The sequence below is a fragment of the Podarcis pityusensis genome (genome assembly GCF_964106645.2).
Source record: "Podarcis pityusensis genome assembly, chromosome: 16".
Taxonomy (NCBI): domain Eukaryota; kingdom Metazoa; phylum Chordata; class Lepidosauria; order Squamata; family Lacertidae; genus Podarcis; species Podarcis pityusensis.
In genome coordinates, this window is record NC_138041.1 from 3,289,544 (window position 1) to 3,306,520 (window position 16,977).

The window sequence follows — 16,977 nt, forward strand, 5'->3', positions numbered from 1 at the left end:
CTCCACAGACAGAAGCAGCAATGCTTCTTGAATACCAGTTCCTGGAAGCCACAGGAAAGGAGAAGACTCTTGTGTTTGAGTCTTGCTTACAGGTTTCCCACCGGAATCCAGTTAGGCACCGTGAGAACAGGCCATTGGCCTGATCCAGCAGGGTTGTTCTTATGTACCTGAAATCATATAGCTCAGAAAAAGATTGAACATCTCACCAGCTGCTTCTCAGAATCTAAGACCCAAGTCTCACATACCAATCTCAAATTGAAGCTATTCTTTATATCAGCCAGAAGGCAGGGAAGGAGCAAATCAGAACAGCCAGACAAGAAGACAAGCTATTAAATGTGCCAATCTGTTACACCCACAAGGATATTAATAGCTAGGGAAGGAATAATGGGGTTTTCCCCCCTGTGTCTTTGCATGTAAGACTAAAGAACAGAGACTGAATTCCATTGGTAAAGGGGTTGAAGATAAAACTACCAATATCATAGCATTATTATACAACTCTATAGTGGAACCACACTGGGAAACAGTTCTGGTTAGTTACCACACCTCAAAAAGGATATTGTAGAGCCAGAAAAGGGCAAGCAAAATAACCAGGACTATGTGTGCAATACTGGACCAACTCTCTTTCCAGGAAAGGTTACAACATTTAAGGCGCTTTAAGTTGGGAAAAGGGGTGAATAAGGGACGTGATAGAACTGCATAAAACAATACATGCTGTGGAGAAAGTGGATAAGGGTATGTTTTTCTTGCTATCTCATAATACTGAAACTCAGGGCTATCCAAGCAAGCTGAATTGGGGGAGATTAAGGACAGACAAAAGGAACGACTTCTTCAAACAGTGCACAGTTTAACTGTGGAGTTCACAACCATAAGAAGGGGTGATGGCCACCAACTTAAGACAGCTTTAAAAGGGGACTGGCCAGATTCATGGAAGAATAATGCTATCAAAGGCCCACTAACCACAACAGCTTTGTACAACTACCTTCCACTGCTGGGAGACAGGATGTCTTTGAATACCAAGTTATAAATGGGGAGAGGTGCTGTCACACACAGGTGTTGCTTGTAGGCTTCTCAAGGGCACCCGGCTATGATTATTATTTATTAACTGTGTGCATTACTCCCACCAAAGTCTTTAAGGTGACTTACAAGATACAAAATAGGAAATACAATTTAAAAATCCATAAATACAACCGCATAGGAATATCAATGGCCATTTTACAAAGCTGTGCAAAAAGGGTTCCCATAAACAACATTAAAATCTGTCAGCAGAAGAAAGATGATAACTCCCCAAACCCTAAAAACCACATCACTGTTGAAATTAATAGAACTGCTAACGTTTAGTGAAAAGCCAGGGAGCTTACTTGCCAGGAAGTATGGCTGGAGAAGAGTACTGGAACTCTCTGCTCCGCTAAGACTTGACAAGCCTTTTGCTAGTACAGTCATACCTCGGGTTGAATATGCTTCATGTTGAGCGTGTTCGAGTTGTGCTCCACAGCAACCCGGAAGTAATGGAGCGCATTACTTCTGGGTTTTGCCACTTGCGCATGCGCAGATGCTCAAAATGACGTCACGTGCATGCGCAAAGCGGCGAAAAGCGACACGCGCATGCGCAGACGTGTCGTCACTAGTTACATTTGCTTCTGTATGCGAATGGGGCTCTGGAACGGATCCCATTCATATCCAGAGGTACCACTGTAATAAGGATAATTCTGGAAGGACCACAGCTTAGTGGCAGAACATCTGCTTTGCATGCAGAAGGTCCCAGGTTCAACTTCACCCCCTGGCATTGCCAGGTAGGGCTGGGAATGTCCTGTCTGAAACCCTGCAGAGCAACTAGAGTCAGCGTGGAGTCTGAGTTATACAGATCAATGCTGTCTGGGTATAAGGCAGCTGCCCATGTTTCTCTTATGAATTAATTGTCAAATTCCAGGAAACTCTTGTTCCATGCCCACCTGGAAGGGACATACATAAAGGCTCAATTCATGCATTATGAAAATGGTGAGACACAGAAACAGAACCAAATGCAAGATTTCTTTTTTTTTAAAGCATTTGGAAAATGAATGCTGCAGTACATCAGATTGGAAGGCAGATGAATTATTTAAACTGGGTATGGATGGCATACCACCCGAAATGAAAACTGCCAAGCAACGTAATGTAGAATTTGTGTATCATCTTACATGAGTTTTGTTTTTTTAAAGAAGGAAAGGAAGAGGATCATTACCTGTAGCGGTTTTGTCAACCGAATTGTAATCTTCAACCACAGAGTCCTCGATCACATCGCTGATTTTCTGCCACGGCTCCAGCTCCTCCTCCTCACATTCCATAAATAGGTCTGTGTCCGCCATCCTGGGGGTGGGGGAGAAGAAAATAAAATTTGTCAATCTGTCTTTTGTGGGGAAATGAAGAACTGAGGCCTAAGCCAGGAAACACATGCTATCGGTCCAATGGAACGGTTCTCAAACTTCCTCCCCTCTGGGAACTCTCTCCACGTTCAATGAATGTAAGAAGAGTCCTGCTGGATCATCTCAGTGGCCAACCAGATGCAAATAAGAAGTCCACATAAGGTGGACATGAGCACAAGGACACTCTTCCCTCCACACCCCGTTTCCAGCAACCAACAGGCACAATGCCTCTGACAGTAGTGGTTTCAGAATTCCTTATGCATTCTAGCGGCCCCCAATTCTTGATCATCCTGGGAAGTGTTCAACACCTGCCGAAGGCTGGTCAAATACCAGCCCTGCCTGCGTACCGAGATTGTTGGAAGGATCTCTTCTCTGTATTCCACCGCTGGGGGAACGAGGCTATGTGGTAGTGCATGGCGGGGCCTTCAATGTGGTGGCTTCCCAAATGGGGACAGCCCTTCCCTTACAGGTAGAGCCAGTTCCAAGAGCATTATCATTTCACCCAGGCATGTCAAGTTTTGTAAAGTTGATGGTTGTTTTAACCTGATCTATTTTTCAATGGTATATTTCAGCATGTTGTTTATTATTCGTTTGTTTTTATCTGTGCCCCACCAGAGAACAGATGAGAGGACAGATTATAAATATTATTTAATAACTAAAGTAAAGAGGAAATAATGTCAGATCTTCCACAAAGCCATGATGCTGAAAGTGTTTGAGGAATTGGCCCAATGCCTATTTAGAACAACTGCTAAACTGAAAGTTTAAAAACTGGCTTTGTGTTTTGTTTTTTTTAAATACTTGTTGTTACTTTGTTTTGCTTCAGTCATTTAAATTGTAACTGTATGTCAGCTGTGATACATACTATCACATTTATATAGCTTTGAAAGAATTATTATTAGTACTTCATTTCATTAATATTACAACAAAATACCCATCAAACCAAATTATGACACTGCGGGAACTCTTTAACTCAGGGGTCAGCAACCTTTCTCAGCCATGGGCCGGTCCACTGTCCCTCAGACCATGTGGTGGACCGGACTATATTTTGGGGGGGAAATATGAACAAATTCCTATGCCCCACAAATAACCCAGAGATGCATTTTAAATAAAAGGACACATTCTACTCATGCAAAAACACCAGGCAGGCCCCACAAATAACTCAGAGATGCATTTTAAATAAAAGGACACATTCTACTCATGTAAAAATAAGCTGATTCCCGGACCGTCCGTGGGCCGGATTTAGAAGGCAATTGGTCCACATTCGGCCCCCAGGCCTTAGGTTGCCTACCCTGCTTCAACTGGTGCCAAGATAACATTCCCTCTATCTAGTTCTTATTTTCAACAAATGAGGAGTACAAAAAAGAAGAAGTGTTCCTAAAACGACGCTTTGAAAGAGTGAAGGTGATCAAGGAAACACAAGGATTTCACTGCTTTTTCCCATCTACAACCAGTCTAACAGAAATTGTGACTGAGGTGTACTCCTTTAGCAATGAGATTGAGAAGCTTGACACTGAAGGAGGTACAAAATCTCTGGATATGTGCTGTTGGTGGACTATGAAAGTAAAAAAGGAACCGTGACTTCTTTCACCCGCCAAGCCCAGTATCATCTTCTGTTTACCCATCTAGCCGGCATGCTCTTAAGGTGGGGTGAGCACAAGTTCTAACAAGGGTCAACCAAGAACTGCAACTGGCCGCACTTACACTTTGACAAAAAATGAAACGTTGTGTTGCTACAAATGCTCTTTAAGAGAGTTTGGTGTGAAGTATAAATAATGGAAGAATAAATGTTTTCAGACCCGTTTCATGTGTAAGGTTTCCACACACACCCATAATTTAGTTTGATATGCATTTTGTTGTAATGTTCATGAAATGAAGTACTAACAATAATTCTTTCAAAGCAATTCTATAACGCAGCAGCAAGCTATCACTCTACTTTGGAACATGTTTTTAAAAGAAAAGCCTGACTAGCTTTTCAGATACCTTACAATTGCATAACTTTCTAAATAAATGCCTGAAGTAACTGATATTATAGTTTGAAGTCTTGTTTCTTCTGTTATATTTTACTCCAAGAAGACCTATTCACCCTAAATAGAACCCAGTAAGGCAGATATGTACAAAATATTTTTTCCAATGTGATCCCATTGAGAGCCCAAGATGAAATTTTGCAGGTAGATCTTAGAAATATTAAATAATCAATACAATATTTTTTGAAAAAGTTTCATCATTAATTTTTAATCACTTTTTAAATTTTTAAATTTTGTAACTTAAATCTAAAATTTAAAGTAAGTTCATCTTTTGACATATCATATTAAAATCCCAAGAAGTTCTGAAGAGATTGGTGTTTTAGTTTTAACGTATCTCAATGCTGGGTTGAGCTTTTAAGATTTTTGTGTACTCCAACAAGGCCAAAATTGTCATTTTTTTTGACAATTTCAAACCCTCATAGCTCACAAACGGGATGAGATAAAAAGCTAAAATTTTAGATTTAAACTTTGTTTTGATCGTTCAACAAGTGTACAAAATATTAAGAAAATTGGATGACAAGGTAAAAAAGTTGGATCACTTGATATGGAATGAACCAGCTGAGGTGCCACATCCAAAAAGGTGTTCTCATTGGTAGAGAGAGAAAGTGCCAAAGAAGAACCATCCCGTGAACTCTCTCTGCATTCAAAGCTTGCTGACATGGTTCAAAGTTATAAACGATTCACTGCAATTTTATTTTGCTTGTTTGAAGCAAAATTTCACAATACAGTACTGTAAACAGTTAACAGATTTGTTGGGGGTGGATTTTGTAATTAACACTAAAGCCTAAACCTATTGATAATTCAGTGTTATGTTGTTGTTGCTCTGATTTAATGCTTGAGAGTTATTTGTCTGGTTAAATGTCCAGCTTCTCCAAATGCTACAATTCTAACCACTCTAGAGGAGGCGACTTTATTATTATTACTTAATTCATACACCCTAAACAAAAAATTATATTCACAGGGCAGCTAAAAAATGTCCTCTTAAGGGATCAGTTTTGCCATACTTCTTGCTATTCTTCCATATATGTAGCATTACATTTGCAAAACAAAGTTGATGTTTACTGCCGTTTTTTTATCAAGCAGCTCAACTAGCTCTGCTCCAGCCATCCAGCCTGATCTGGCCCATATGCTGCTTGGCCCGATCTACGGCAATGCCATGATAGCAGCAGGCCTGAAAGATGACCCCCTGGCCAACAGTGAACTGGCTGAACAAGCTCCCTGACAAAGCCCTGGAGAAGCACTGAGAGTCTGGACTCTCTAAGACTTTAAAGCTCAACAACTTTCGGGGTGTCCTAGTTTTTTGTTTCTGAAATATGGCAACCCTAGTCGTTTCAATTTTAATGGGTTGTCTGCAACCAAATTTTACCCAAAGTAGACCTACTGAAATCAATGGACCTAAGTTAGTCATGTCTATTAGTAATTTCAATGTGTCTACTACTCTACTGTTATATTATTTCAACAATTTGCATACCGCTTAATCGCGGTCCTCTCTAAGCAACGTGCAAGAGAATTTGAATGGACTGTTTCCATTTTAAGCTGGTTGTGTTAGTTTGCATGATTCATTTTATTATTCCTATGTGCTTTTAACCAGCTTGAAACTAGCATGAAAGTCACTATTGCAGATGCTGCCTTGGTTGGAAAGATGTTGTAGCAAGCAACTAAAAGTGAATAGAGAGACTTTTGCCGTTCGGCCTCCTGCCTTTCAACTCTTCAGATAACACCTCTTGGCTTAAATTCCACCTTATTGTGGATGATTCCATTTCCTACCTCATTAAACTTTTACTCTCTGTCCATTGTGCTATTTGCCATCAACTTCCTGGTCACCTACTGAAGCCAACTCCCTTTGACTTCCCATCCTCTTTTCCTCACAACCTCCGTGGGTCCTCTGTTACCAGGGTTTGCATCCAACTGAGGTCCATTCATTTCAGCGGGTCTACTATGAGCAGAAAGCTGGATGCTGCTCAAGCGATACTGCTGTTTTCAAACCCCTTGGGTCCACATTGATCAAAGGCAGGGAGCCACAGGCCTGGAAACCAAATATAGCTCCACCAGCCTTACTTCATAGCCTACTTGAGTCTTTTTGCTTAGTTGGGATGTCCCATTGAACTCTGATAATTCTCTTGGTTGCCTGCATCAACATCTTTGAAGATTGAGAACAAACATAGCTTGGCATCAAGATTCACTGGTCTACCTACAACTCCAGCACATTATTTTAAACCTCCAGAACTCTTCAAGAACTGCGAAGAGACAAATTCTAAGCAGGCCACTGCGTCCAGCCTCAAGCACAAATCTGTACCACTTCCACACACCAGTTCAACTAAGCAGAAATCTCCCGCATTTCTTCTTCCCTTCAGTCTTCCTCCCAAAGCCTTTGCTGTACATAATTTTGAGACCCTAAGGCTTCCCTGATTCAATCCAATTATTTAATCCAAGTGATAAATAATGCTAACATTTTGCTTTCTGCCACCGCACAGGCAGATGCTCATTTGCAAACATGGACCCAGAATGTGCTAAATATATCACAAGATATCTTTTTCCCCCTTCTAAACCAGATTTGAACATATTAGAGGTTTGTTCTATTAAAATAGACCTTTGTGGGCACTAAGTAATTAAGTTACTGTACTTAGTGTACTTAATTGATTAACAGCCTGGCACAAATAATAATAATAATAATAATAATAATAATAATAATAATAATAATATAAAAAAATACAGACCACTTCCTTAACTTAAGCAGCCAAACCAGTTTTAAATTTTCTTACAACAAGGAAAGGAACCATTCCATTATTTTCAAACTGAGTGCCATGAAAAATGAAAACAGTGTTTATTATTTACATATACAGACTGGTTGTTGTCTGAGATCTCAAAGCAATTTACAATGGATAGATATGAGCACAGTAAGTAAGTACAATAAAATCTTCCATCAAGTGATTTGTAAAACAAATATATAAACAATATCCATACATAAACACAATACTCACGTAAATGAAATAGGGGAGAACTACAAGGCAGCACAACGTAATATTTCAACCAGCTAAAACACATTGTCATTACACCCACTCACTTGGTCCACTCACCTTCCATGCAACCACCACACACCTTCACTACCTCAACCAACCACTCATACATAAAGCACTCATACTCAATATTATAATTACAATATTATAACCCACATACAAATGATATGATGGATGTACCCACCAACCAAGCCTTCACCAATCTGAAAACCTCCAGATCTGGATGGCTGTGGGTGATGGAAGTTATAGTTCAAAACAGAGCATAGAACATTGGTGAGGTTTCTGCTAATCTATACCCCTTGAAGGAGGGAGGCCATGGAGTGTTGATCAAAGTGGACTGGACAAATCCATTGAGTAGGCCATCAGTGGATACTAGCCATGGTGGCTATGCTTTGCCTCAACAGCTGGAGACAGCAACGCTTCCAAATACCAGTTGCTAGAAAACAACAGAGGGGAGAGGGTTCTTGAACTCAGATCCCTGTTGCAGGTTTCCCACAGGCATCTGGTTGGCTACTGTGAGAACGGGATCCTGGACTAAATGGGCTACTGGCCTGATCCAGCAGACTCTTAATGTGTTCTTAATCCCACTCTGCTAATATAGGCAGGCGCTATGGCCCTGAATGAGGAAGGACATACAGGCTGACTCAGTTCACCTTACAACTGTCAGGGGTGTGTGTGTGTGTGTGTGTGTGTGTGTGTGTGTGTGTTGGGGGCGGTGTATCCCTGAAGCATCTAATGCTAACTGATGCTCCCTTGTTCCTTTCACATCAACACTATTAGGTGAAGCTCATTAACTGCATTCCCATTTTATTTTCCAACCAGCAGCATCAAACCCTGTGCGCCAGTTAGCAAGTCATACAAGATGAACAGAGTTAATATGCCCACGTAATCTAAGAAAAGTCCCCAAGTGTTACAACGCTCCGCGCCCCCGCCCCCCAGAAAAAGAATGGCTGAAAAATTGCTGAGGAAAACGAGAGGTTAAAACCATCATACTCATATTTAGGTTATTGATTTGGTCCTGAACTTTTTTTAAAAAAGCAAGGTTCACATGGAGGTGAATCTCCTTCACCATGGGCGATCAGATGTGTGGCTATTTAAAAAGCCTGTGTAAAATTACATTGTAATGATTGCAACTGGAATAAACACATATTATTCCGCTCCTTGCTACCACACTCACACACACTTCCCTTTGACTAATTTTAAAATGTAAGTCCACTTGGGACAGGCACCTCGCCTTTTATCTAGAAAGAAATGCATATTCTTCCTGTAGTGACTCTTCTCCTCCTTCTGTTGCCTCTTCCAACACGGTTGTCTCCAGTGGTTGGAAATTTACTGGGGGCCCACACTGGTGGAGTGTGTGTGTGTGTGTGTGTGTGTGTGTGTGTGTGAATAGCAACAGCACCTGCCTGCAAGACCTGCTCCTCCTCCTCTCCACCATTGCAACCTCCTTGCTTGTTTATCAGCCTCTTCACTCTGGTCCAGAAAGTGTTAGTGGTGAGAAAGTGGATCAGAAATGACACTCTCAGGTATCTTGTTCGTTCTCTGCTTGTCAAGCAAGCAGCTCTGTTGCCATGAAGAGGAAGAGAGGGAGATGGTGATGATGGTGGAGAGGAGGTAGATTCGCTGAAGGGAGGAGCTTCTCTGAAACCTGGAGCCAACACTATCTCCCACATTAAATTTCACACTGGACCTCTTGTACATCATAAAGCATCGTGCACATTGACAATGCTACCAGCAAGTAAATACCCAGAGATTGCTACGGTGTCACCTCTCTCAGAAACCCAGTGCACTCAACAGTCAGTATTTAACCAAGACCTCACAACACCCACGCAGGTTGGCAAGGATACACACTTGATCAACAGTAACAGAAGAATGGGGGGAGGATGCACAGGGACCGTGCTCCAATAAAAAGCAACTCAGGAGCAGCCAGCCAGTCTGTCTAGGAAACTGGTCTTCCTCTTCCAACCAGGAGCACATAGTGCCAATCTGCTTTTAGCATATTAAAAGTCAGGATGATGAAAACGTATTATGCCTGGGTGAAACACAGTGAGTGGCTTGTTTACTGACGGTTGTTATCAAGGGGTACCACGGCCATAACCACAGAGTTAACGGCTGTGGATACTTTGACAGAAAAGCAGTATGTAAAAGATACAAAGTGTGTAAAAACCCTAGATGCTTCAAGGCAGACTGAGAACAGTGGATAGAAGGAATTTGTTTACAGCAAAGGTGGATAAAGCTGAGTTGTTGGACTCCATCAGTCCCCACCTAGCACGGCCAGCCAATGGTCAGGGAGGATGGGAACTTGAGTCTAGAGATATCTGGAGGGCGGAGAGACACCTGCATTCCTGCATTACAGCAGTCACCAAACCTTTCAGATCTTTAACCCTAACACACAACATAGGACCAATCCACTTCATAAAAGAAACCCTGCACACACTTATTATTATTATTATTATTGCTTTCCCCCTGCTTTTCTCTCTACTTCCTGCGCTTTTCTCAATATTTCCCCTTCTCTTAAAAAAAATTCCAAGAAGAAAAGAAAGATAGTGATGTCACAGTTGTGCATTCTAGCCCACTAGTTGAAATCCAACAATTAATTAGACCAGGGCTGGGAAAACTTTGGCCCCTCCAGATGTTGTCTGGCTCAAACTTCCATCAGCCCTAACCATCATGGCCAATAATCAGAGACAGTGGGAACTGTACTTCAGTAACATCTGGAGAGCCACAGGTTATCCACCCCTGAAACAGAATTAGGCTTACAATTCCAGAGGGCTGACCACATTTTGTAAGAATAAAAAACCAAGGATCCAGTGGCACCTGAAAGATTATCACGTTTCTCATGCTATAAGGTTTCTTGGGCTAGAGACCACTTTTCCAAATCTGACCACGTGGCCTGTGGTCCTCTGAAGTGACAGTCTTTTAAGACGCCACAGGACTCAGCTGTTTGAAGCTATGGGGTGGTTAAATGGGGAGCTTATTTTTAGCAGAAAAAGAAGAAAGGAAGGTATTGTCCTGGGATTGGCCAGTGTGTGTGTGTGTGGAATTTCCAGGCTGCCCATCACTGACAAATTTGGTTATAGTGCTCCCAAAATCAATTAACTGATGGTTAAATTTATTGCCTACTCTTCACCAGCAGGTCCCAGGGTGTGGTTCCAACAATTACAAATGGCACCTAGGAACATGTAAGATTTCCCCCCTTACTCCAGCAGCAACTTGGAATATTGAAGGTGTACATGGTTTTCCCAGTAGTGATGTATGGAAGTGAAAGCTGGACCATAAAGAAGGCTGATCGCCAAAGAATTGATGCTTTTGAATTATGGTTCTGGAAGAGACTCTTGAGAGTCCCATGGACTGCAAGAAGATCAAACCTATCCATTCTTAAAGAAATCAGCCCTGAGTGCTCACTGGAAGGACAGATCCTGAAGCTGAGGCTCCAAGACTTTGGCCACCTCATGAGAAGAGAAGACTCCCTGGAAAAGACCCTGATGTTGGGAAAGATGGCGGGCACAAGGAGAAGGGGACGGCAGAGGACGAAATGGTGGGACAGTGTTCTCGAAGCTACTAACATGAGTTTAACCAAACTGCGGGAGGCAGTGGAAGACAGAAGTGCCTGGCGTGCTCTGGTCCAGGGGGTCACAAAGAGGCGGACACGACTAAACGACTAAACAACAGCAACAACATGGCACAGAAAGCTGCCTTATATTGAATCAGATCCTTGATTCAACTAGCTCAGTACTGTCCACACTGACTGGCAGTGGCTCTCATGGAAGTGCATGGAGTTGAACCCGGGACCTTTTACATGCAAACTATGTGCTCTAAAACAGAGCTGTGGTCCTTGCCTCAAAACTAAAGCAAGATTCCAGTCCTCATGATTCTGAATGATCGGCTGATTTGAACAGGGGCATAGGAAGCTGCCATACTGAGTCAGACAGTATTATCTGCACTGACTGGAAGCAGTTCTCCCAAGATTTTAGGCAGGAGTTCTTCACAGCCCTAGGTGGAGATGCTGGGGATTGGACCCAGTATCTCCTGCATGCAAAGCAGTTGCTCTACCACTGAGCTGCAGTTCCTCCCCTCACATTTTCATCAACACATTATTATTATTTTTTAAAAGGGTATGTTAATAATGTCATACTGGCCAGAGGGATTGAGGCTGGATGATTCTGGAATGCAACAAACCAGCCCTAGATCCAATTTCTTGTGACGCATTTTTCAGGCCAAAGAGTCTACAGCTTTCCAACTCAAAAGGTCCATTTTCCTAGCAGGAGATTCTGATTCAACAAGAAGCATGGCACCTGGGAGAACTCCTGGGAAGAGGTGGGTAGAAGACACAGTCACCTGACAGACAGCAGAACTGGTCTAAAACACACACACAAAGGTTAGTCTTGAAGGAACTGACAAGATACTACACATTGTTCAATTACATGCATGTTTACAGAGAAATTCAGTCAGAGGATTCTGCAGAGGTCAGACCTAGGGTCACGCACTATTCAAAATCCACATTAATTACATAAACTAGGGATAGATAACCCCTTCATGGATCACTGCCTTGCCGTGGTGAAGGGGCTTGAATAACTCAGAGAAGCTATGAACTATGCCGAGCAGGGCACCCAAGATGAACAGGTCATAGTGGAAAGTTTTGACCAAACGTGATCCACCTGGAGGAGGAACCGGCAAGCCACTCCAGTATCCCTGCCAAGAAAACTCCATGGACAAAGACAACTCCCTGGAAGAGACCCTGATGTTGGGAAAGATGGAGGGCACAAGGAGAAGGGGACGACAGAGGACGAGATGGTTGGATAGTGTTCTCGAAGCTACCAGCATGAGTTTGACCAAAATGCGGGAGGCAGTGGAAGACAGAAGTGCCTGGCGTGCTCTGGTTTAGTCGGACACGACTAAACGACTAAACAACAACAACAGGGATAGAGACTTTTTCAGCTTGAGCCCCGCATTCACTTTCAGGCAAGCTTTTGAAGGTGACATGTCTGCAGTGGGCAGGGCCAGAGGGTAAAATGAGAGGAGCAACTAATACCAATTTCACCTATATACGGTAAGTTAGTTTCTGCACACACTCACACACCATTCTGTATCCTATCTAGACCAGCAAGAGGCATTATCAGACTTCAACAACACATTCCAGCCAGGCAAAAGCACTGGGGGCGTAAAGCAGGGCTACTGAGGGGGGTTGCCTGGGAAGCAGGGTGTATACTCTCAAGAAGGGTTATGAGGGCCAGAGAGAGAGGACTGGGGGGCCACTTTCACCTCCTGTGCTTGAGGTTCCGCGCCCCTGACATATATGCTTATGAAAATGAGACAAAAGTAGGAGGACGTGCAACCATTTCTGAGGAAAAATTCAAAATGACCTGAAACGAAGGAGAAATCAAGATGCAATTGAATGGAAGTAGAAGTTAAGTGTAAGTGTTACACAGGAGGTTATTGAATACGTTAACTTCATGATGGGGCAAAACTCACTAGCTACTCGCACTTCGAAAGGAAGATTCAGGAATTACAGTACGACAAAATGGACATGAGATAAACCAACAATAGGTTGCTATGATACAGAAGAATGTTGCATCAATGAAATATCACAGCCAAGATTCTGGAAGCAATGGAACTGGTCTATTTTGGACCAGTGAAGCATCTCTTGGGCAACCCAAAGAAGTTGGAAAATAGGGAGACAGTCTGAGGAAAGTCTGAAGATACGGGGTGTATTTAGCATAGATTAATGAAAATGATTTATAGGTGGTACATGACACCAGTCAAGCTTGCAAAAATTTACCATTTGCCCGATAATAAATGTTGGAAATGTAATGAGACTGAAGGCACATTCTTCCACCTTTGGTGGACATGCCCAAGGATTAAGACATTCTGGGAGATGATTTATAATGAAATGAAAAAGGTATTCAAATATACCTTCCTGAAGAAACCAGAGGCCTTTCTCCTGGGCATGGTAGGCCAATTGGTGTCAAAGAAGGATAGAACTTTCTTTATGTATGCAACAACAGCAGCAAGGATACTCATCGCAAAATATTGGAAGACACAAGATTTACCCACCCGGGAAGAATGGCAGATGAAGTTGATGGACTATATGGAACTGGCGGAAATGACTGGCAGAATCCGAGACCAGGGAGAAGAGTCGGTGGAAGAAGACTGGAGAAAATTTAAAGATTATTTACAGAAATACTGTAAAATTAATGAATGTTAGAAAAATGTTGGAATGAAGTTACATGGCTTTAGTAGAAGCGTTATAAGGAATTAAGTATAAATAGATTAATAGAGTATTAAAGGAAAAAATAAGGTTAGAATGAGTTAAGATAATTATAGGATAGAAAACAGAGGAAGATGGAAAGGAATTGCTGAAATAATTAACAGAAGTGGAATACAAAAAGGGAGGTGTGAGGAGGTCGTGGAAATAAGTGAATGAAAGATGGGATAATGAAATTGTTTGATTTATATTTTTTTTTAATGTATTGTATTGTAATGTATTGTATTGTCTTTTTAGTGTTTAAATTTTTCAAAAAGTAATAAATATTATTTTTTAAAAAATATTTAGCATAGATTAAGGAAGATAAACTGGACTTACTGCTCGTGTTTTCAGACAGAATGGATAGATAAGATAGATAGATAGATAAAACTGAAGAAAGTGAATGGTTGGTCACCCTTCAAAGGATGTTCAAATCCCAGCTTAGTGAAGAAATTCACTGGGTGATGTTGGGTTACTCTCAGTCTTTATCTCTTTACAGGGTTGTTGTGGACACTAAGTAGGTAAACTCTGTGCACACTTTCCTAAGCACATTGGGAAATGGTATATTAAAAATGTGTCAAAATTAAATGCTGACTAATTTAAGTGACAGTTCAGAGCATGGTATATTAGAACCAACCAACCAATTCAACAGTTTATTTATTTATTTATTCATTCATTCATTCATTTGTTGTTGTTATTGTTAAACAATGTGGCAGAGTCCTACCTAGACAATACCATCCTACTTTGAAGAAGAGGGTGTCCTTCTTCCTCATGGAAGTAGGATTGCCAACTTTTGAAAGAGCCCATGAATCTACAACCTCAGTAGCAGTTTGAGCTGCAGATAGCAGCAAGTACATTAACACTCATCTCAATGAGTTTCCTATGCACAGAGTGCTTTGTTTGTTTTTTTTAAAAAATACAGCGTTGACATTGAAAACTCCGCTGAACATGTAGATAATTTAATCCATTATGGTGCTCATGCTGGTGTCTGATATTACAACAGGAACAAGTGCTAGAGAAACAGTGATATATGGCAATAAAATAAAAACACCTTTCTTAAAGGACTACAGTATTTTGTTCTAGGCACATAAAGGGAGGGGCACTGAGAGAGTGTGCCCTAAATTTATGCAAACTATTATCCTAAATTTGTCACCAAACTATTTATTTTTCTTATAGACCTGGGTAGACTGCTTGAATTTTTTTTCCAGACCTTGTAACTAACAAAGGATGCCCAAATCCTGTGTTTCTAAGACTCCTGAACTCACTTATTAGGGAACAAATCCCACTGAATACAGTAGGATTTACTTCAAAAGGAAAACTCTTAGAAGCCTTCTAGTATATCAAATCTGGGGACATTCGTCACCTTTCCACAGTAGGGGTTTACACATCATAATCAAGTTAAAAGGTATCACCTTTTCAACTGTTTGACACCTTACAAAATCCCTACACGACAGACAGACAATCCCTTCACAGAATTTGCCACCATGTATACAGGTGCCAATTTGCACTGTGATCTGTAAGTTTATACCATCTGCCATGAATTCACAGGATGCCCTAACAGCAACAAATATGTCTGTCTCAATGCCCACCTGTAATTTGGAGTTAAGAAAAACGGGCCAACTTACTGTCTTGTTATATAAGCACATGAAGATAATGGCCCGGTTCACACTTAACTTGGTTTAAGCCACAGTTTAACAAGCGATGAGTTGTCCCACAGACAATCAAAGAAGCCATGGCTTTTCTCCAGTGTTTGGTTTGTTTCCCAGCTGCTTTTGCCTAGTGCCTTTGTGGGTTACTGAGCATCTGAGGATGGGGTGGCCAAACAAACCATTATTATTATTATTTATTAAATTTATATACTGTCTTTCATCAAAAGATCTTAGGGGCAGTTCACAGAGAATTAACACATAATACCCAAGACGTGGTTAAAGCAAACCAAGTTTTGCAAGCCAACAACAAACCAGGGTTTCAGATCACTGCCTGTTGGGCAGTAAACAAACCACAGTTAAGCAGCTGGCCTTTGCATGCAACGCTAAGCCATGGTTTAATAAACCATAGTTTAAGCGCGTAAGGGCCCTGCAAAGGCCTGTCTAGCCCAGCATGCTATTCATACAGGGGTCAACCAAAGGCCTCTGGAAAGCCCACACGCTGGACCTGGGCACAGTAATAATACACTCATACCTGGGGTTACAGCCTCTTCAGATTGCGTTTTTTTGGGTTATGCACCCGCCAAAACCCGGAAGTACCGGAACGGGTTACTTCTGGGTTTCGGCGGTCGCGCATGTGCAGAAGCGCTAAATCGCAACCCGTGCATGCGCAGACACGCCGCTGCGGGTTGCGAACGTGCATCCCGCACGGATCACGTTTGCAAACCGAGCGTCCACTGTACCTTTATTGTCATTGTACAACCTGTGTACAATGAAATTAAACAACAGCACTCTTCCCACTTCCCAGCATATGGTATCCTGCTTCTGACAGTGGAGAACACAGCCATCATGCCTTGTAGCCACTGATATCCTAATCTCCCGTGCTCATGCCATTTATTAAACCAGGCCACTGTATACAAATGTGACATATCCCTAAAGCCATAAAGGTGTCAACCCACCAGCCTCCTTGCTGCACAGATGCAAAGTCGGGAAACGGTGGCTTTCCTACCTACGTTGCAAGGACGATCATTATGTTATAATGCACAGAAGAAAAATTAATGGGAACCTCACCTGTAGCTCCTAGCCCAACAGCTGATCGTAAGCACAGGGAAAGGGGGAAGCCCCGGCCGCGACTGTCACATGGCCGCAAACTCCCTGCACAAGAAGACTTTGGCAGTGAACAAAAACAGCCCTCGGTGTGAATTAGTATGGAAAGGGTGGGTTCCCCCCCTGCAACTCTCACAGAACTCCCATCGGCAACGGCAAATGCGGAATTCTATTTAATGCAGAATAAAAGGAGCTGTGTCGCCTCGAGGTGGTTGACATGACAACAAAGTCAGGTCAAGGGATGAAGCTTCCTTTCTTAATTCTGATGGGGGGGGAATGGAGGGGGTTGTCAGAATATTAAAAGCCCCCCCCCAAGCGAACATATTCTTATATTCTATTATAATTATGTATGTTTTGGGGAGGGAAGCGATTTCTGAAGCGGAGCATCTCCCTTACTCTTCCCCCCCCCCACCCTCAAAGTGAGGGAAATTCAAAACCAGCTACTTCCCACTCAAAGAGGACCCCAACGAAATATCATTATTCCTCCCAATATGAATTTAAAAACCACCTTAGAAAGCACAACACCTCATGCTTTGGGTG

At 42.1% G+C, this 16,977-nt stretch overlaps 1 protein-coding gene across 3 annotated transcripts in view; it reads right to left on the minus strand.

Annotated features, from left to right (window-relative positions):
• POGZ (pogo transposable element derived with ZNF domain) overlaps window positions 1–16,977 on the minus strand; it is a 37,552-nt gene that overhangs the window by 19,465 nt on the left and 1,110 nt on the right. For 2 of the 3 annotated variants that reach the window (XM_080985983.1, XM_080985985.1), the window contains one exon: window positions 2,219–2,343. In XM_080985983.1, the coding sequence (XP_080842109.1) occupies window positions 2,219–2,342 (124 nt within the window). In that variant the 5' untranslated portion in view covers window position 2,343. Of the gene's footprint in view, window positions 1–2,218; window positions 2,344–16,401; window positions 16,893–16,977 lie in introns of those variants that run through there. The other variant, XM_080985984.1, reaches the window with a different exon arrangement.